The sequence below is a fragment of the Saimiri boliviensis genome, chromosome 5, assembly GCF_048565385.1.
Source record: "Saimiri boliviensis isolate mSaiBol1 chromosome 5, mSaiBol1.pri, whole genome shotgun sequence".
NCBI lineage: Eukaryota > Metazoa > Chordata > Mammalia > Primates > Cebidae > Saimiri > Saimiri boliviensis.
In genome coordinates, this window is record NC_133453.1 from 109,314,391 (window position 1) to 109,336,806 (window position 22,416).

Here is a 22,416-nt window from a genome sequence, read left to right on the forward strand (position 1 = left end):
AGTGGGATTTGCCAGTCAGCAAAGCCTTAGCAGCAGTTTTTTCACTGTTAAGATGCTCTAACTTTCCATGATGAAGAATTATTGTTTTCATCGACCAACTTTATCAGATACTGGTTTACGTTTTAAGCATGTACTGAGCATCATGCACTATCCTAGGCGCCTCTGAATCCATTTGGTCCTCACAGCTACCCTGTGATGTGGGCACATTATCCTCCTTCACAGATGAAGAAACAAGTTAAAGAGACGTTCCCAAAAGAGTTAAGTTAGGAGCGAAGTTAATACTTGAACCCAAATCTGCTTCCAAAGTTTTTATACCTTTCACCACACCTGCTTTGCATGAACGTGATGAGAATTTTGAGTAGGCGCTGAATAGAGGCTGTGCTGCTGCCACTCACTGTTTCTGAGCTACTGCTGATGGGATGGTAACTGAGAATGAGATGCTGCTGAATTCCAAAAGGAAGGTATGCATCAGCAAGAACCGCAGGGGAAGATGGTAGGTTTGCTCACTCACCTTTCTTTGGAAAGCCTTCCTCCCACATTCCCTAGCAGTGCTCCTCAGTCCCAGAGGTTTGGATGGGGCTGGCTCCCCATGGCCCCTCATCCGGGGGTTGGTGGCAGAGTCAGAGACAGAGTCCTCCATGGGACTTCTGCTAGAACAATCACCGCAGACACGCTCTTGTTTGGGGATTGCAATCTGAAGGCCCCTGGAAGCTTGGGAATGCAGGCAGCCATCTGTCCAGAGACCAGCTGATGGAGAGAGCCCTGACACCCTCATGGGAGACACCTGCCATCCAGCTGTGCCTAGAGGAGACCTACCACCCTCTCTGTAAATTCCAGCTTTCTGAGTCAGCACATGCTCGCTTTCTCTCTCTCTCTCTCTCTCTCTCTCTCTCTCTCTCTCTTTCTCTCTCTCTCTCTCGGCATTTATCTTGGTGGCTCAGGGTGTGGTACTCAATCTTGCAGATTCAGATTCAGTTCTGGGAGAGTCTCACTAAATTGCCCTTTTCCAGCCTGTTTCCTTCCTTGGACATCGGCAGGGTGCCCGGCGAGCCCAGTCCAGGCTCTTGCCTGTGGCAGATCTGCCATCCTTTAACTCTTTCCCAGGCTTCCTTGTTTACATAACACATTTCCAGCCAGAGCGGAGAGCCGTAAACATCTTGAGGGCTGGGGCGGTGTCTGACTCATGGCTGGATTCACCCAAGCCAATGCAGAGCAGGAACCTAGTGACACTCAACCACGTTTAAGAGCAAATTTCTGAGTCAGCAAAATAAAGAAATCCACTTCCAGTACCAAGAGAAATAAACCACAAAACACTTTGCCAAATGGAAACTTGTTCTGCAACGGTAAAGCATGACTTTAACTTCAGCCAAATTACTTCCCAGGAGTTAAACTGATTCGTGATCTCACCGTCCACTGAAAAAAACTGTTCTTAGTCTGTTTGAATCAGTATAATATAGACTGGGTGACTTGGACACAGCAGACATCTATTTCTCCTAGGTCAGGAGGCTGGGCATCTGAGATCGGGGCCAACCTGGTTGGGTTCTGGTAAGTGCTCACTTCCGGGCTGCAGACAGCTGCCTTCTCGCTGTGTCCTCAGGTGGTAAGAGGAGAAGCGAGCCTAATGGGGTCTTTTTTATAAGGGCAGTAATCCCACTCAGGAGGGCGCCATCCTCACGACCTAATCACTTCCCAAAGGCCCCACCTCCTTATACCATCATCTTGGGAGTTAGGATTTGCATCAGTTAATTTGGGGGGACACAAGCCTTCAGACCACAGCAGCTGTAGTGCAGACTTTGCCAAGGCCTAGTGCCTCCTTCTGTCATCTTGCAGGTGCAGCTCAGAGTGGCAGGAGCTGTGCCCTGGCCCGATCGTGAGGAGCTGGCCCTGGCCGGCCCCACCCACTCCAGGTGGGCCCTGATGCCTCACACAAGATGTGCACACAGGACACAGGCACTTCATGGAGCAACGTATTTTTATTTTACAAAATGAATTATTTGGAACAAATAGGGCACAGAGGCTTTTATAGATTAAGTAATTTGTAGGTTTCTTATTATTACGGCTTCTAAATTACCTAAATCATTCATTCAAGGCTTTTTTTAAATTTTGTTTTGAGAGTGTCAACTCTAACTTGAGATGCTATAGGATGGGGTTTCACCTTAAGATTCTTTTCTTGGATATGTCATTTAAATTCTGATACTTATATTCCCTATTTGAAAACACATGATCGATGACAATATCATTGCCCGATTTGTGTGCCGTACTTATAACTTACAACATACATTATTTTAGCATACATTCTTTTCATGTGACCCTCCCAATAACCCTTTGACAACGCAGGTCAGAGACTAATTACTATAGATTATTCAAGCAGCTTGCTCCAAGTCAGACAGAAGGCAGGCAGCCAAGATGACTCCCGTTTTCCCAACTCCTAGTCCCACACTCCTCTCCCCTTACATGTTCTGATAGAAATCAAACTTAGCTTTGAAAATATCTTATTGATGTATTTCCTGGGATGTTGCTCACCACCTGTGGAGGTCTGTCCTGCAGACCCTGACCCAATGATCAATGAATAAATGCACTCTCACACCTATTTCAGTGATTCAGGTGGGCTAGGGATGGTTGTGAGCTGCTTTCAGAAGGCGACTGCAGCCAGTCAACCAAGACCCCCTGTCCCATCCTCACATTGATTCAGTAAAGATTTCATAACAGAGGTTCTAAGTCAACAGACGTGTGGATAATTAACATGGTTAAAAGAGTGGTTTTATGAATGATAAAAGCTTTAGGTTCTGAGACCCAGAGTAAACACTATTAATGGATAATTCCCCTGTGATCTCCCCCTGAGGGGACCATCCAACACAAAGTTTACATGAGGAAACAGAGTAGAGACAAAGGGATTGGGGTAAACAGACTTAACTGGGAAAGCCTCTTATCATCCCTATCTTTCCCCTAATCTAATGTAAATGAACCAGCTGCCTTTAGCCTGCCCCAATAAAACCTTTCAGCCTTCCAAAAGGTTTAAGCACACAACCTATAACTTTTCCTAAGATTTCCCTAATATTTTGCCAGCCACCCCGAGTGAATCTCAACATAACATCCCGGAATTTGATGAGAGTGCAATCTATTTGCTGTGATCTGTGATTGTTGAGTTCCTTGGATGTGGAGGATACCAAGCCAAATTGACTAGAATGTGAGCTTGCCTACCCAGACACCAATTCCCGTGTCCTTTGTCCAGTGGTATTATTTCAAGTTCACTCTCTTTGGTGCACAGTTTTATGCATTGTGAAAACATATATAGTTGTGTATCCCCACTACAGTCAAGATATAGAACAGTTCCACCACCTCAAAAGTTTTTTTATGTTCTTTTCTAGTCATCCCCAGCTAGGCCCCTATAGTTTTACCTTTCCCAAAATATCATATGCACAGAATCATCCAGGAGACAGCCTCCTGAATCAGGTTTCTGGCTCTTAACATAATACATTTGGGATTTACCATGTTATTTCATTTATCAGGATCTTATCCCTTTTTCTTGCTGAGTAGTATTTCATTATAGGAACGTGCTCTCATTTATGGATCATTCTGATCAATTCGGGACATTTGGATTATTTCCAGTTCTTGGTAATTAGGAATAAAGTCACTCTAAGCATTCATGTACAGGTTTTTGCATGAATAAAATACCTAGGGGTGAGAATGCTGCACTCACAGTACATTTTTATTCCCTCAATGCTTTCCTGCCCCATTTAGTGCTGATTTCATCATGTTTTCATCTCATCTTAGTCAACTGATGTGTTGGCATTCAGCCCACAAGAGGCTACATGGCTTCCCAGTAAAGCAAGACTCCTGGAAGACTGATTCCAGAACAGGGCATGCACATTCCTGCGTCTGAGCCCTGCTGCACTGCTCCTCATTACTCAAGCAATGTCTGCTGTCTTCTCTACCTAGTTAATTGCTCCCATCACTGGGACAGGTCAAGTTCCACTCCTTCATGGAAGCTCCTTCTGGCCACCTCATAGCACAGAACATGCCCTCTCTCTCCAAATCACTTTGCATCTATCTTCTGCCATGCCATCCTGCCTTGTGACATCTTTGAGGTTGGTATCTGTGCTTTTCTGCATTAAACTTGAGGGCTTTGTAGGTACAGGATTAGGATCCCCATTTCATAGGTGTGGAAATTAAGAGCGAGAGAAGCTAAGTGACTAAGAGAAGGTGGCACTTGCTGATCACCCACTACCAGATGCCATCAGGCCTCCTGTGAACAGCACAGAGTCCCCTCTTCTTTAGATGAGAACGCTGAGACTCAGAGAGGTGCAGTTACTTGCCCAAGTCATACAGATGGGCACTGAAAGCTGGTTTAATTAGGCTTCAAACTCAGATCTGTCTATGGCACATCTGGGCTTCGAGCACCATGTAGCAGGAGGCTCTAGGGCACTCGGTTTTAGAACTGACAGGGGCCTGTCCTCCCACACACTCCAGGCTGCACCACCTTTTGATTTCCAGGCTAACTCCTGACCTGAGCCCTCCCCACCTTCCAGGGCAGAGAGTGTACCAGGCTGACTGATGTTCTAGGCAAGAATGTGGGGTGCTTAGGGATGACCATTGTGCTGGGTGTGGGTGCCAGGGTTCTGCCATCCCTGACGGCTATGGTCTGAATATTTCCCTCCAAATTCATGCATTAGAGACTTAATCCCCACTGCAGTGTGGGAGGTGGCTCCAGCTTCATGAATGAATTAATGCTGCTATAGGAAAGGGTTTGTAGGCCAGGCACAGTGGTTCACACCAGTAATTCCAGCACTTTGGCAGACCAAAACAGAAGGGTGCCTTGACGCCAGGAATTCTAGACCAACCTGGGCAACATAGTGATACCTCATAAGAAAACTAATTTAGCCCAACATGGTGGCACATGCCTGTAGTCCCAGCTACTTGGAAGGATGAGGCAGAAGGATGGCTTCAGCCCAGGAGTTTGAGGCTGCAGTGAACCATGATTGTGCCATTACGCCTCAGCCTGGGCACCACAGCAAGACCCCAACTCTAAAAATAAAAATAAAATTTGAGAAAGAATTTGTGGGAGTGGCCCTACCCCTTCTGCCTTCCGCCCTGTGAGGACACAGAAAGACGGTCCTCATCTGATGCTGTTGCCTTAATCTTGGACTTCCTAACCTCCAGAACTGTGAGAAGATAAATTTCTGTTCCCTTAAAAATAATCGAGTCTGTGGTTCTGTTATAGCCGCACAAATGGACTAAAACACCCCCTTTCCCTTCCCACGTGCCCATGGGCAGGCTTCCAGAGAAGCCCAGTAGCAGCCTGGGAGCCCCAGGGTTTGCAGTGTGGGGAGCTCCCAGAACAGCTGTGCCTGCAGGAAATTGGAGACGGAGAAAATATTCTGGTTTGCTCTCTATTCAGTCACCTTTTGGGGCTCAGGCCTTTGATGTCTACCATTGCACTGTTTTTCTTTTACCTATAATCTTTGTAAAGATCCACAGCCCCCTACCTAGAAGTGAGAATCAATATTTCTCCATAAAATCACCCTAACTCTCTGGCAGCCTGACATCTTTGTTAGGCCAGTGGGAAAAGCTACATAGATTTCCACCATCCGTGAAAGTCTTCACAGCCTTCAGACTGGGCCGTGAAGTCAGAGGGAGTTAGGTGCTGAAATGTGCACAGACGAAGGTAAGCCACTAGCAGGGTGAGCCAGATCCGCTAACAACTCAACTAGCCCCCTTTGAACTGTGAAAGGAAAAGTATTATAATAATAACTATCATTTATTGCACATTTACAATGCACCAGGCATTATACAAAACAGTACACAGTTTATCAATTAATTCTCATAAAAGTCCCATGAGGCCAACATTCTTATTTATATTTTATAGATGGAGAAACTGACATGGAGACTCACTAGACAGACCATGGGCCCCACTCAGTAAGCATTACAGTTAAACTTCAAACCCAGGTCTCAGGCTCCAAGCCCAGACATTAGCAAACACTGTGTGCGCACAGCTAAGCTCTCATACCAGAGCACTGGGGACAATGTATGGGGAATACATGGTCTCTGAAAATACCCTGGCATTCTGTGATGCAATATTGTGTGACTGAAAGAAACAGTAGTGTAGAAATTGGAAGAGCAGATCTCGGTTTGTGGCAGGGCTGTACCTGACTATTTGACCTTAGGGAATTCACCCAAACTGCTTTGCCTCCATTTCCTATTTGATTTCTCCATTATCAGATCAGAGCATAAGGAAGATCTGAAGAACTTATCTAAATTCCAAAATGAAATCCAAACATCTGTCAGAGAAAAACTTCTTTAAGATGAGACACTTGTAAGGCAGTTGAACGGCTCAACATTAATAAAGATTGACTGTGAAAATCTTTTTTTTTTTTTTTTTTTTTTTTTTGAGACGGAGTTTCGCTCTTGTTACCCAGGCTGGAGTGCAATGGCGCGATCTCGGTTCACCGCAACCTCCGCCTCCTGGGTTCAGGCAATTCTCCTGCCTCAGCCTCCTGAGTAGCTGGGATTACAGGCACGCACCACCATGCCCAGCTATTTTTTTTGTATTTTTAGTAGAGACGGGGTTTCACCATGTTGACCAGGATGGTCTCGATCTCTTGACCTTGTGATCCACCCGCCTCGGCCTCCCAAAGTGCTGGGATTACAGGCTTGAGCCACCGCGCCCGGCCGGAAATCTTTTAAGAAAAAAAAAGTCCAGATGAGAAACCAGAAGGAGTAAAAGTTTATTCACACCCAACACATGACTTTCCTAGCAAATACTCCTACCTGGGACGACCCTGCCACGACTCCATGGAAGAGGCAGACACACAGACAAGGATGCGTCTCAAAGAGTTCCAAATGTGCCAGTGTCCAGCAAATGCTGCTGACAAAAGAGCAAAGAGACAGCCCACAGGGCAGGCCAACCACTGTCTAGGAGGTGGGCATGTTACGGGGATGGTTGATTCCAGCGTCACCTGCAGTGTGGAGAAGCTCTGCTCTTTCAGCACTGAGCCCTCACTGTTTCCCACTTCTTCCTGGGCGCTCTCCTTGCTGGCCACTTCCAGGCAGAGGGGGAAAGCACCAAAAGCCTTTGACAGACACAAAATAGGTTCGAACCCTGAGTTTCTCAGTTACCAGCTATTTGGTTGGACAACTTAGTCGACCTCTCTGAGTTGCAGTCCCCTTGCGTGGACCATGGAGATGCTGAATGCTGGAGAGGGTACCCACAGACCCATAAAGTCATAGTTCATGATGAAGGACTGAAGGCTTCCCCCAAGCCAGGTGCAAGACAGGCACCTCTGCTCTTGCCATTGCTACCAACACTGTCCTGGGATCCTAGCCAGGGCAATTACATGAGCAAAAGAAATAAAAGAAGCCCGTGTTGAAAAGGAAGAAGTAAAACTTCGGTTTTGCAAACAACATGATCTTGTATGTATGAAATTGTAAGAACTGCCCACAAACACACATAAAATGTTATTAGCGCTAATAAACGAGGTCAGCAAAGCTTCAGGACACATGGTCAGTAAGCAGTGCTGGTTGTATCTTTACCCACTAGCCCTGAACAATCTGGAAATGAAAGTAAGAAAAACTTCACTTACAATAGCATCAAAAAGAATAAAACACTTAAGAATAAACTTAACAAAAGAAGTACAAGAGTTGGACTTTGAAAACCATGAAACATTGCTGAAAGAAATATTTTAAGACCCACAGAAATGGAAAGACATCCCGGGAGCCAAGAGACGTAATGGCGTCTGTATGATCTTGGGAGCCCGCTGCACTGGACCTCAGCAAGTCAAAGAAGTTGACAAGCACAGCCAAGCCAACCTTTGAACCTGTAAGGGGTGGAAGAGGAAAAGGAGAAGGTGATTTGAGCCAACTTTCAAAGCAGTATTCAAGCAGAGACCTACCTTCTCATACAAAGATAAAATTCAGGCGGCCCCTGAAGAGGTTTATAATGTGACTTCAGGAGAGAGTTGGAAGAAAGAGAGCGAGCGGCTGCAAGAGAGAAAAACAGGAATCGTCCAACCCGAGAACAGACAAACTCCTCTTCAGTGTCAAAAAAGCCACGGTTAGACCAGATTCCTGCTGCCACCCTTGATGCAGATGACCCTCTGACAGATGAGGAAGGTGAAGATTTTGAAGAAGAAAGTGACGATGATGATACTGCAGCTCTTGTTGCAGAACTGGAAAAGATTTAAAAAGAAAGAGCTGAGGAGCAGACCAGGAAGGAACAAGAACAAAAAGCTGAAGAATAGAGGATTTGTACGGAAAACATTCGGAGCGGAGACCCTCTCCTTAATCTCACTGGCCCATCCCAGCCTCAGGCCAACTTCAAAGCGAAAAGAAGGTGGGATGATGATTGTGTCTTCAAGAACTGCGCAGAAGGTGTAGATGACCAGAAGAAAGACAAAAGATTTTTAAATGACACACTGCGATCTGAATTTCACAAGAAGTTCATGGAGAAATATATTACATAGTACGGTTTTATGTGCTTAAATGAAGACTGTAAAACGTAAAGGATCATTCTGACTTTTTTTGGATGAGTTGTTTTTCTTTTCCCCTGTCTAAATCGTGTGTCGGCTTCCCTAACTTCAAACTTCTATCTTTTTCCTTTAGTGATACCTTACTTGGTATTGGACTTGGGAATAGGTTTAACCTAGTTTGTGTTTTCCGAATGTTTCCAGTACTACCTTTTCTTGGGAAAAGCAAATCTGCCTGTAATAAATATTTTTAATCTAAAAAAAATAAAAAAGGAAAGACATCTCATTTAATATATGAATTGTGAGACTTAATCTTACTAATACTCCTCAAATTGATATACTCATTCAATGTAATCCCTATCAAAAGTCCAGCTGCCCGTTTTGCAGTCATTGGCAATCTGATTCTAAAATATGCATAGAAATGCAAGGGACCCAGAATAGCCAAAAACATCCTTGAAAAGGAAAAACAAAGTTGAAGGACTCATATGCCCTCATTTCAAAACTTATTAAAACTTGCTTCACAGCTACGGTAATCCAGATTATGTGGCACTGGCATACAGATAGACCCCTACAGCAGAGGAATAGAATTGAAAGTTCAGAAATTACTCCATAGATCTAGGATCAATTTCACTTATTTATTTATTTATTTATTTATTTATTTATTTACTTTTTAGAGATAGGATGTTGCTATGTTGACCAGGCTGGTCTCGAACTCTTAGCCTCAAGCAATCCTCCCACCTTGGCCTCCCAAAGTGCTGGGATAACAGGTGTAAGCCACCACACCTGTCCCAATTTCATTATTGACAAAAATGCCAATACAGTTAAATGGACAAAGAATAGTCTTTTCAACAAACGATACTGAGACAACTGGATATCCACATGAAAAAGAATAATGTTGGGCTTCTGCTTCATACCGTATATAAAAATTAACTAAAAGTAGACCAAAGGCCTAAATGTAAGAGACAAAACTATAAAACCCTTAGAAGAAAATATAAGAGTAAATGTTTGTAACCTTGGATTAAACAATGGTCTCTTAGATAAGACACTTAATGCACATACAATAAAAGAAAGGCCGGGTGCGGTGGCTCACGCCTATAATCCCAACACTTTTGGAGGCTGAGGCAGGTGGATCACTTGAGGTCAGGAGGTCGAGACCAGCCTGGCCAACATGGTGAAACCCTGTCTCTACTAAAAATACAAAAATTAGCTAGGCGTGGTGGTGGGTGACTGTAATTTCAGCTACTTGGGGGGCTGAGGCAGGAGAATCACTTGAACCCAGGAGGCAGGTGTTGCAGTGAGCTAAGATCGCACCACTGTACTCCAGCGTGGGTGACAGAGCAAGACTCTGTCTCAAAAAAAGAGAAAAAGTAGATAAATTGGAGTGAACTAACAAACTGTATTTGCAGATCTAAGGAGAAAAATCATGTTTATTTCCATAGATGCTTTTTAAAAGCTCTTTGAAATTCCTCACCTACTCCTGTTTAAAACAACTCAAGAGTGTGTAGTTTTTGTTTTTTAAGCAGAGAGTGGGTTTCACCACGTTACCCAGGCTGCTCTGAACCTCCTGGGCTCAAGTGATCTGCCTGCCTCAGCCTCCCAAAATGCTGGTATTACAGGTATGAGCCACGCCCCTTCTCTATTAAAAAAAAAAAAAAAAAATTAGCCACTACCAAAGGTGTGCACTTGTAGTCCCAGCTCCTCAGGAGGTAGAGGCTGCAGTAAGCCTGACTGTGCCACTCACTGTAGCCTGGGTGACAGAGTGAGATCTTGTCTAAAGAAAATAAAAAATAAAATAAAATGTTAAAACTCAAGAAAAGACTGGGAGCAGTGGCTCAAGCCTGTAATCCCAGCACTTTGGGAGGCCAAGGTGTGTGGATCACTTGAGGTCAGGAGTTTGAGACTAGCCTGGCCAACATGGTGAAATCCCATCTCTACTAAAAATATAAAAATTAGTTGGGTGTGATGGAGCACACCTGTGGTCTCAGCTACTGCTGAGGCTGAGCCAGGAGAATAGCTTGAACCCGAGAGGCAGGAGGTTGCAGAGAGCCAAGATGGTAACATCGCACTCCAGCCGGGTGACAGAATGAGACTCAAAAAAAAAAAAAAAAAAAAAACCAACAAAAAAAAACACCTTGAAGAAAATAGGAGGTTATGTTATTCAGAGTTTTTTGTTTTTGTTTTTGTTTTTTTTTTAGATGGAGTTTCACTCTCGTTACCCAGGCTGGAGTGCAATGGCGCGATCTCGGCTCACCGCAACCTCCGCCTCCTGGGTTCAGGCAATTCTCCCGCCTCAGCCTCCTGAGTAGCTGGGATTACAGGCACGTGCCACCACGCCCAGCTAATTTTTTGTATTTTTTATTAGAGACGGGGTTTCACCATGTTGACCAGGATGGTCTAGATCTCTTGACCTTGTGATCCACCCGTCTCGGCCTCCCAAAGTGCTAGGATTACAGGCTTGAGCCACCGCGCCCGGCCTCAGAGTATTTTTAGAGACAGGGTCTCACTCTGTTGCCCAGGCTGGAGTGCAATGGTGTCAGCGTAGTTCACTGAAATCTCCAGCTCCTAGGTTTAAGGGACCCTCCTACCTAGGCCTCTCCAGTAGCTGGGACTACAGGCACACACCACCACACTCAGCTAATTTTTTTTTTTAATGTTTTTGTACAGACAGGGACTTACTATGTTATCCAGCCTACTCTTACTGTCGAGGCAGAGCAGGCAGTTGGCCACGGAGGGTGGCAGGCTTCTCGCTTTGGGGAGGTCTTTGGGTCCTCTTCTTCCTCTATGTCACTGTCGCACACGTGCACGACAACACTTGGGGTGGACTCAGGCCCTGCATGGAGCTCATACTTGGTTCCTGGTCCTCGTTTGGCCACAGCATAGAGGAGGTCGTAGTTGAGGACTGGCGTGGCACTGTTGGCGGGCTGCCAGCCGACAGGTGAGGGGAAGGGGCGAGATGAGAAACTGGCCGGCTGGGGTGGAGCCGGGTGCACTTTGTCTCCATCTGTCTCTGGAGTCTGAACCTGTGCAAAGTAGAGTTTTAATTTTTTTCCGTCTGAATTGGGTTTCATGAAGCTTCATCCTAGCGCGGGCTGCAGATGCAGGATTGCTGAATTTTATGCTGACACGTCTGAAACTTTTTTTTTTTTTTTTTTTTTTTTGAGATGGAGTTTTCGCTCTTGTTACCCAGGCTGGAGTGCAATGGCACGATCTCGGCTCACCGTAACCTCCACCTCCTGGGTTCAGGCAATTCTCCTGTCTCAGCCTCCTGAGTAACTGGGATTACAGGCACACACCACCATGCCCAGCTAATTTTTTGTATTTTTCGTAGAGATGGGGTTTCACAATGTTGACCAGGATGGTCTCAATCTCTTGACCTCATGATCCACCCGCCTCGGCCTCCCAAAGTGCTGGGATTACAGGCTTGAGCGACCGCGCCCGGCACGTCTGAAACTCTTAAATCACCGGAACGTCACGCAGTCGTCAAAAGTCTGGAACAGTCCCTCAAATTTTTCCTTGCTCTCTTCTCCTTCAAACACTGACTGGTTGGTGAACATCGCACACAAATGGGGACATGTGAGTAAGCGCAGCCCTGTAAGGGGAAAGGTGGCAGCATTTCACAAAACGATACATACGTGGGGGGCGCAAGGTTTCAGGATGGCAGTGGCTGAGGGGCTGACCGAGGGACCCTTATGAATGAAGGAGGCTGGGAATTGCCACCTCCCCATTTCTCGCAGTCCTGGGAGCACAGCAGAAGGGTTTTTCTTTTCTTCTTCTTCGTTTTTTTATGAAGAAGTAAACCATACAAATTGTCAACATGGGACGGAGATCTGTATCATCCAACAAGAGTGGAAAATTTATGAACCCCACAGACCAAGTCCAGAAAGAAGCCTGGAAGAGAGAATTAAAGAACAAAAAACAGCACATGACGGTTCGAGCTGCAGGACTTGTTTTGTTTTGTTTTGTTTGAGACAGAGTCTCACTCTTGCCCAGGCTAGAGTGCAGTGGTATATCTTGGCTCACTGCAGCTGCCACTTCCTGAGTTTGAGCAATTCTTCTGCCTCAGCATCCTGAGTAGCTGGGATTACAGGCACCCACCACCATGCCGGCTAATTTTTGTATTTTTAGTAGAGACAAGATTTCACCATGTTGGCCAGGTTGGTCTGGAACTCCTGACCGAATACAAATACAAATACAAAGCAGGATATGTGGAAAGAAACTGTACAATTCATTGATTAAAATCATTTCCCACTGACCTAAACTTTGATTCATGGGAATAATTAATAAATGTTCTACACCAAGGAAAAAAAAACTACATATGCATCTATGGCACGATCTCAGCTCACTGCAACCTCCGCCTCCTGGGTTCAAGCAATTCTTCTGCCTCAGCCTCCCAAGTAGCTGGGATTACAGGCATCTGCCACCACGCCTGGCTAATTTTTTGTATTTTTAGTAGAGACAGGGTTTCACCATGTCGGCCAGCCTGGTCTCAAACTCCTGACCTCAGGTGTTCCATCCACCTCAGCCTCCCAAAGTGCTGGTGTTACAGGCATGAGCCTCCACACCCAGCCTACTCTCTTTTTGTTTTGTTTTGTTTTGTTTTTAAGATGTAGTCTCGCTCTGTTGTCCAGGATGGAGTAAAGTGGCACAATCTTGGCTCACTGCAACCTCTGCCTCCTGGGCTCAAAGGATTCTCCTGCCTCAGCCTCTCAAGTTGCTGGGACTATAGGCACGTGCTTGGTTAATTTTTGTATTTTTAGTAGAGACAGCAGTTCCACCATGTTGGCCAGGCTGGTCTCGAACTCCTGACCTCAAGTGATCCTACTGCCTCAGCCTCATAAAGTGTTGGGATTACAGGCATGAGCCATTGCACCTGTCCCTGCCTTTACCTTTGAATCAGCAATCCCACTTCTAGGAATTCACCCTGAAGTTATTCTTCCAACAGTAAGAAAATCCATTTGCACAAGGTTTATTATTGAAGCATTGTTTGCAATTGCAGAATAATTTAAACGACTTAAATGATACACATAGAACAGTGCTTACATGAACTATGGTAAATTTACACAATGGACCGCTATGAGGTTGTAAAGAATGAGAAAGACCTCAATGAATTGATATGATTTCCAGAATGCATTAAGTTAAAGAAAGACAAAGTGCAAAAGATCATCTACCGTATAATATCTATTGTGTAAGAAAGAAGAAAAAATAAAGAAGAAGGAAAAATAAGAAAATACACATGTATCTGCTAATTTCAGCAAAAAAGAAACACAGGCAAGATAAACCGGAAACTGATACTACATATCTACAAGGGATGTCAGGAAATGGATGGAAAATATAAAGCAAACAGGGATAAGAGAAAGGCACTTTCCTAAATGTAACTTCTGGTGCAGTCTAGACTTTGGAATCATGTTAGTGTTTTACATACTCAAAAGAGAAAAATAAATAAAATCAACAAAGATAGGGACAATCTTATACAAACTAAAGTTTGATACAAAAGCCCCCAAGTGAATGAAATTGCTGATCAAATGAATGACATAACCACACTGAAGGAGGATTGGGGGAAAAATACAAGTAACACAAGATTATGACCCTATGTCATCAGGTTACAAACCCAAAGATCCCTAACACTTAACTCTAATTAAAATTAGAGTTAAATGAAAATTGGAGCCACTGAATTAGACCTCTAATTAAAATTAGAATCTAATTTTCACAGAGGCATAAATTAACAGCTCTGAAACGACTTTAGTACATTCTACAAGGGAGCAAATAAGAAAATATTTCATATACTGTGCAGGATGGGAGCCAGTTTTCCCATTGTCAGAGAAGGAAGTTGTGAATATAAAATAAAGGATAAAAAAAATCCTGTGGGCTGGGTGCAGTGGCTCATGCCTATAATCCCAGCACTTTGGGAAGCCAAAGCAGGCAGATCACTTGGGGTCAGGAGTTCGAGACCAGCCTGGTAAATGTGGTGAAATCCTGTCTCTACTAAAAATACAAAAACTTAGCTGGGTGTGGTGGCAGGTGCCTGTAATCCCAGCCACTCAGGAGACTGAGGCAGGAGAATTGCTTGAACCCAGGAGGCGGAGGTTGCAATGAGCCAAGATTGCACCATTGCACTCTAGCCTGGACAGCAAGAGCGAAACTCCATCTCTAAATAAATAAATAAATAAATAAATAAATAAATAAATAAACCCTGTGTAGAGGTGTCAGTGTGAACTCAGGGGATAGATAAAGATACTGTTGAAATGGATATAGGTGTAGGAGAATCTGTAGGTGTGTGTGTATATACACTTACATAATGCTACCTCTGTCACAGATCAAGTTCCCAGCAATATTTTTCTAGGCTCTGTATTCCATCCCACTGGTGTATTTTTCTGTTCTGTGCCTACTGCACTATTCTTATAAATTCTCTTTGATATTTTTGTTTCTTTATTCTTTGACATTTATTTTACAGTTAGTTTGTAAATTTCTGTTTAAAATCTGGTTAAGAATTGGATTTACAATAGGTTAAACTGGCCAGGTGCCACAGCTCATGTTTGTAATCCCAGCACTTTGGGAGGCCAAGGCAGGTGGATCACTTGAGCTCAGGAATTCAAGACCAGGCTGCGCAACATAGTGAGACCCTGTCTCTACAAATTTTTTTTTTTTAAATTAGCCAGGCATGATGGCACATGCCTGTAGTCCCAGCTACTGGGTCAGACTGGGGTGCTGAGGCAGGAGGATCACTTGTGCCCAGGAGACCAAGGCTGAAGTGAGCTTTGATTGCACCACTGAACTCCAGCCTAGGTGACAGAGTGAGATCCTGTTTCAAAAAAAAAAAAAAATTAAATTAATAGGCTAATACAGGCAGAATTGGCATATTTCTTAAGAGAATCCCTAAGCATTGCATATTTTTATGATATTGTAAATGGTATTTTTGTTTCAACTTACAAATGTTTGTTGCTAAGTATATACAAAGATACATATATATATATGTATTTTTTTTTTTTTTTGACATGGAGTTTTGCTCTTGTCACCCAGGCTGGAGTGCAGTGGTGCAATCTCAGCTCACTGCAACCTCTGCTTCCTGAGTTCAAGCAATTCCTCCACCTTAGCCTCCATAGTAGCTAGGATTATAGGCACCTGCCACCACACCCAGCTAATTTTATTTTCTTTTTTGTATTTCTAGTAAAGATGGGGTTTCACCATGCTGGCTGGGCTGGTCTCGAACTCCTGACCTTAGGTGATTATAGACATGAGCCACCATGTCCCACCAACTGATTTTTAAAAATATATCAATATTGTGTTTTGCAATTTGTATTCATCCTTCCTCCACCCTTTTCTTCTATCTGGCCCCTTGATGGATTATATGAAGCCCACCCAAGTTGGTGGGGGTGAATCTGCTTTACTCGGTCTACAGTTTCAAATACTCCTCGTTCCTGGGAACACCCGCCCAGGCACACCAAAAAATGACCGGTCATCCCTTAACTCAGCTGACACCTAAAATTAACTACCACCTTTTCCAAATATTTGAGGGTTTCCCAGACTCTTTCTATTGATTTTTAACTTACTTCCACTGTGGGCACAGAATACAGCTTGAATGGCTTAAATACTTTCCAATGTATTAGGACTTGTAGGGCCTGAAATTGATTCTATCTTGGCAATTGATCTGTGTATTTGAAAAGAATGCTTATACTGCTGTTACTCAGTGTTCCGTAAATGTCAATTAGGTCAAGTTTGTTAATAGTTTTGCTCAAGTCGACACAGCAGCTGCGCATCCTGGGGCTCCTGACCTCCTCACATTTGCAGTGCAGCCTAAGTTGGTCAGCACCAGAGGACCTCAGCAGCCATGTCGAAGCCCCGTAGTGAAGCCGGGACTGCCTTCATTCAGACCCAGCAGCTACCTGCAGCCGTGGCTGACACATTACTGGAGCACATGTGCCGTCTAGCCATTGACTCACCACCCATCACAGCCCGGAACACTGGCATAATCTGTACCATTGGCCCAGCTTCACGGTCAGTGCAGATGTTGAAGGAGATGATTAAGTCTGGAATGAATGTGGCTCATCTGAACTTTTCTCATGGAACTCATGAGCACCACATGGAGATCATCAAGAACGTGTGTGCAGCCATGGAAAGCTTTGCTTCTGATCCCATCTTCTACCGGCCCGTTGCTGTGGCTCTGGACACTAAAGGACCTGAGATCTGAACTGGCCTCATCAAGGGCAGCGGCACCAGAGAGGTGGAGCTGAAGAAGGGAGCCACTCTCAAAATCACGCTGGATAACGCCTACATGGAAAAGTGTGACGAGAACATCCTGTGGCCGGACTACAAGAACATCTGCAAGGTGGTAGAAGTGGGCAGCAAGATCTATGTGGATGATGGGCTTATTTCTCTCCAGGTGAAGCAGAAAGGTGCTGACTTCCTGGTGATGGAGGTGGAAAATGGTGGCTCCTTGGGCAGCAAGATGTGTATGAACCTTCCTGGGGCTGCTGTGACTTGCCTGCTGTGTCAGAGGACATCCAGGACCTGAAGTTTGGGGTCAAGAGGGATGTCGATATGGTGTTTGCATCATTCATCCGCAAGGCATCTGATGTCCATGAAGTGAGGGAGGTCCTGGGAAAGAAGGGAAAGAACATCAAGTAATCAGCAAAATCGAGAATCATGAGGGGATTCGGAGGTTTGATGAAATCCTGGAGACCGGTGATGGGATCATGGTGGCTCGTGGTGATCTAGGCATTGAGATTCCTGCAGTGAAGGTCTTCCTTGCTCAGAAGATGATGATTGCGCAGTGCACCTGAGCTGGGAAGACTGTCATCTGTGCCACTCGGATGCTGGAGAGCATGATCAAGAAGCCCCGCCCCACCCGGGCTGAGGGCAGTGATGTGGCCAGTGCAGTCCTGGATGGAGCCGACTGTATCATGCTGTCTGGAGAGACAGCCAAAAGAGGCTATCCTCTGGAGGCCGTGCGCATGCAGCACCTGACTGCCCGAGAGGCAGAGGCCGCCATCTACCACTTTCAGTTATTTGAGGAACTCTACCACCCAGAGCCCATTACCAGTGACCCCACAAAAGCCACCGCCATGGGTGCCGTGGAAGCCTCCTTCAGGTGACGGAGTGGGGCCATAATCGTCCTCACCAAGTCTGGCAGTTCTGCTCACCAGGTGGCCAGATACCGCCCACGTGCCCCTATCATTGCTATGACATGGAATCCCCAGACAGCTCGTCAGGCCCACCTGAACTGTGGCATCTTCCCTGTGCTGTGCAAGGACCCAGTCCAGGAGGCCTGGGCTGAGGACGTGGACCTCTGGGTGAACTTGCCCGTGAATGTTGGCAAGGCCCGAGGCTTCCTCAAGGAGATGTGGTCATTGTGCTGACCGGGTGGCGCCACGGCTCCGGCTTCACCAACACCACGCATGTTCCTGTGCCGTGATGGACCCTAGAGCCCCTCCTCCAGCCCCTGCCCCTCCCTCTTCCCCCAACCCATCCATTAGGCCAGCAATGCTTGTAGAGCTCACTCTGGGCTGTAGTGTGGCACCGGTGGGCTGGGACACCAGAGAAGATAAACGGCCCGCTGAAACATGGCTGTGTTTACCGCCTGCTCTGGTGGGCCAGCCCAGAGCCTGGCTGCCCATTATGTGACCCCACCCAATCAAGGGAAGAAGGAGGAATGCCAGACTGGAGGCCCCAGAAGCCAGATGGCAAGAGGGTGACAGCTTCCTTTCCTGTGTGTACTCCGTTCAGTCCCTTTAGAAAATGGATGCCCAGAGGACTCCCAACCATCTGGGGTCAGGAAACAGCCAGCAAGAGTTAGGGGCCTTAAGTGCACAGAGCAGTTGTTCCATTTAAGCCGACTCTGGCCCCGCCCCTTACTTGCTTCCCCAACCCCCTGGGCCTCCGCAGTTCGCATCTGTCCCCGCCCTCCATCCAGCTGTCCTGCAGCAAACGCTCCCCCTTCCATCTTCCCCCACTACGGCAGCACCTCCGGGCCTGTTGCTATGGAGCCTACCTGTCAATAAACAACAGCTGAAAAAAAAAAATAGCATTGTTCAAGTCTTCTATATCTTCACTGATTTTGATCTACTTCTTCTAGAAATCTACAGAAAACTTTCCTAGAACTGAGTTTAGCATATCTAAAAACGGAATGATATCTAAAAACTGAAATATAAAAACAAATTATATTTTTATATACTATTAACAGACATTTGGAAATTTAGATGAAAACTTGTTACATGATGTCAAATAAAAAATCTGGACCTTAAGTTTACAGAACAGGCAATGTTAAGAACGAGAAAAAAAAAATCTGGACTTGGTAAAGGGAGACTTTATTTGAAAGGACTGTTGCAGAGTGGTGGGGAGGGGTATACTATTACAACAGGGAGAGTGCACTGAATATAAGATCTGTTTGCCTCAGAGTTAAGTAAACGGGGTTTTCTTTTATAGGAAGGGGGAAACAAGTAAAAGACAGGAAGTGAGATGAAGGGGCGTGACACGGTGGGACAGATCAATCAGTGACTTACACTGAGTCCAGTCTATTCTGAGGAGTGGGTGGAGGAAGGAGCCAAAGTTCAGGGGGCTGGGGGGTAGACGAGAATCTAGAGAATCTAAACCGAAGTGTGGTTCACAAGCATTTTCTTTCCATTGTTCAGTGGGGACAAGCAGTTTAGCTAATTTACGAGGCAAAGAATGGGAATCTGGAAGGCCTGTCTGGGGTCTACAAGGCGGGTATCCATGGGTCATACCAGGACCAGGAAGTTCTCTGCAGTAAGCTATTTTTCAGAACACCAAGGGCAAGGGATTCCTTTAAATCTATCTATTTCCTAGGATCACAGGACACAGGTAAAATTCAACATTGTCAATAGACCAGAAAACAAGGGCCAGAGATGTGAAAATACAGGAAATGATTATATTATTTGAGGATTTCAAGTGTAAAGGCATGACAGGAGGCAAGACTGAAAATAATAACGGTTACAGTCAAGTTTGAACATTTGAGCGCCGACCCACCGGGGTTACATGATAGGTGAGTCTGGGGGCTGAAGCGCGCACCTCGAGTGGGGCTGCTCAGGCAGAGGGCCCCACTGCCAGCTCCTAGGGTTTGCGCTGGAAAGAGTGGCCAGATGTCTGGCAGCACCAGCTACTGACCAGATTATGAGAGTGTGTTTGTCACCAAGGTTAGCTCAGAGAAGCGGAATGTGGGGCAGGTGGCTCTTGCTTCAAAGTCCCCTGATAAAAGAAGTATTAAGTTGGTGCAAAGGTAATGGCGAAAGCCACAAAAAAGTTTCTTCTCCCCAGTCTTTGGCTGCATCAGAGCAGCAGATCTGTGCAGGAGCTGAGGCCAGGAAGCTGCTGCCGAGCTGTTGGGATGGGCAGGGACTCCACTTGGAAGCCTTCTGTATCCAGGGTTTCAACACTCCCCAAGTGTGAGCGCTGCTTCCTGTTAGAGTGAGCTCCTCAGAATCACAAGTCTTTCTGCAAGGCGGATATGCCTCGTGCATGCCTACCTTTCAAGAAGCAATCCTGCCTGACCTGTCTTTTCCTCAACATCTTTGCCTTCATACCAGCAACATAAGAGAACAGCCCAAAGCCATTAAAAATAAAGGAAGTAGCAACTGAATACCCAAGGGCACTAAACTGCCATTAGAAGAGAAATCTAGCCTCTTAACAATGCCTAAAAACATACTTTGAGGGAGAAATAAGAGGTCACTCTCTCAGACGAGCCACCAGGAGCTGACCTGGAAGGCCTACATGGTGGGTGTCTACCTTGGACAGGTTGTAGGAACAGCTGTGACCACCAGAACAGCAGGAAGCTGAGGGGCTGAAGCCCCAGTCTGAATCTACCAGGCTAAGCTGTGAGCAGGGACCACAGTCAACTATGCAGGCTTTTCCCTCTGGTTGGATCACCCTTCACATTCCCCAGGACTTTCTCGCCAACGCTTCCTCTGTCTCAGCGTGCTCACTAGGGATGGGCTCCCCTGAGCTTGCTACAAAGTAGGGCCTTGATGGAGGTTGGTCAGACATTACCCATGCCCAGGACAAAGCATAACAACACTTCCACAATGAGCGGTTCAATGGTCCATTCTGTTTATTCAGAACAGTAAGATAAATATACCTTAAATATTGCCATTTTTTATATACAGAAATGACCCCACTCCCCAACAAGTTTGAAAACGTAAAAAGAAAATCATCTTCTCCTCCTTTATAAAACCCTAGATGACCCAAGAAGGCAGAGCCAAGCCCTTGATGCATTTTCCTCAGCACAGTTGGGCCAACACTGGAGGGCAAGTCAAGGAGGTAAAGGAAACTATTTCACTGAAGATCCCTTTCCGATGAGGGTGCCAAGGGCCTGGTCTTGAACAAAGCACGCCGCCTAGGCATCATTTCCGGAAGCGCTTGAAAAGCGGGTGCACGTGTTTGCTGGGCGCCTTGCTCCGCGATGAGTGGTATTCCATGTACACAGTGTCGTCGGCCCCGGACATAGAGCTCATGGTGCCAAAGCGCCGAGACGCCTGCCGGGAAGGGGACGACCAGCCCATGTTAGTCTCCAGAAGAAAAGACACTCCTTTTATAAGATTTATAACCACAGCCAACCGTGTAAGACTGACATCAATTTAATACATTACTTTTAACAACATTTACAGAGCCCTTACTGTGTCTCAGGCATTCTTCTAAGCATTTTACATGTATTTTCTTCTCTAATCCTCAAAACTACTATAATACATACCTTAAAAAGGAGGAAACTGAGACAGAGAGTAAGTAACCTGTCCAAGATCACACAGCTCTAAGGAGATGGGACTTGAACCCAGGCAGCCTAACTTCGGACTCTGTTCCTAACCATAATGCTGCAGTGCCTCACTTAATAACACCTTCCAAACAGAGAGAAACAGGTCTGGATATGTTGACCATACTGGTCTCAAACTCCTGGACTCAACTGATCCTCCGGCCTAGTCCTCCCACAGTGCTAGGATTACAGACATGAGCCACCATGCCCGGCCTGAACAGAATTTTTAACAGGGCAGAAGTCCCTTAAAATCTCCTCAGAGACCACCATGAGGCTTTGAATCAAGTGGAAGGACAGAAAGCCCTCGGCTTGACTCTTGGTTCCACCTGTCCCTGAGTAACCCTGGGGCAAGTAAGTAATGTCTGCACCTCAATGACCTCATCTGTAAAATGGGGATAACCACATCCATGCTGATATTTCTTATCCTCTTAGGAGAATGAACCAGACATCTCCTTAGAACCAGTGAGAGCAGGGCTCGTGTCTGGATTCCCACGGAGAGTGCCCCCTGGGTTGGGGGACAAAGGCCTTAGGTTGGAGGGAGGGCAGCTCCTCCCCAGGGACAGCTGCTTCCTTCTTGCCTTGGCCCACAAGTTGCTCACCTTCTGGCTCTAATGGCCACTGCATTTCAAAGCACCTCACTGAAGTACACCTCTCTCCTCGGACAGGCCTGATAAAGAATTCTCCATAATGATGCTCTAATTAGAGCATATTTATAGAATAAATGAAAGGCTGAGTATTTTCAGAGAACTCTCAATTTTTCAAAGTAAGTACTGAAGCTACCACAAGAGTTGATCCTCAAAGCTGTCTTACAGGCTAGGAGGCTCAGCTTTATCCCTGAGGAGGAACCAGAGGAGAACTGCGTGCCCATGGCCAGGGATGGCAGCCCTGTGTGTGGGAACTATGTGCCCCCTGCCCATCACACTCCCTCCAATCACCACCAAGTTGGGCTGGGGTCACCTGCTTGCTGGATTGGGCTTCAACATCAAGATCTGACAAATACCTGTGTAAGCAAAGCAGGAGACCAGTCACAGACCCTGTGAGCTCTCCCGCATGCAACAGTTCAAGGGGCACACACCGAAAGAACAAGGGTTGTTTCTACTCATCAATTCCATGTTTTCCAACGTTTTCAAAAAAATCCCATGGACGATCCAGAAAGGACTACACGTCTGTGTCTACAAACGTCCTGTGGGAGTGCTGACA

General features: G+C 45.8%; 1 protein-coding gene and 3 pseudogenes across 1 annotated transcript in view; 2 read left to right on the forward strand and 2 right to left on the reverse strand.

The window, feature by feature from the left end:
• The first annotated feature begins 419 nt into the window (after positions 1–419).
• LOC101050667 (spliceosome-associated protein CWC15 homolog pseudogene) lies at positions 420–8,459 on the forward strand (annotated as a pseudogene).
• Positions 8,460–11,137: 2,678 nt separating this feature from the next.
• On the reverse strand, positions 11,138–12,016 carry LOC101050350 (calcipressin-2-like; annotated as a pseudogene).
• A 4,218-nt stretch (positions 12,017–16,234) lies between these two features.
• LOC101032756 (pyruvate kinase PKM pseudogene) lies at positions 16,235–17,957 on the forward strand (annotated as a pseudogene).
• A 2,540-nt stretch (positions 17,958–20,497) lies between these two features.
• ERCC3 (ERCC excision repair 3, TFIIH core complex helicase subunit) overlaps positions 20,498–22,416 on the reverse strand; it is a 32,307-nt gene continuing 30,388 nt past the window's right edge. Inside the window, exon 15 of the mRNA XM_003931576.3 lies at positions 20,498–20,944. Coding sequence (XP_003931625.1) covers positions 20,813–20,944 — 132 coding nt within the window. The 3' untranslated portion in view covers positions 20,498–20,812. The remainder of the gene's footprint in view (positions 20,945–22,416) is intronic.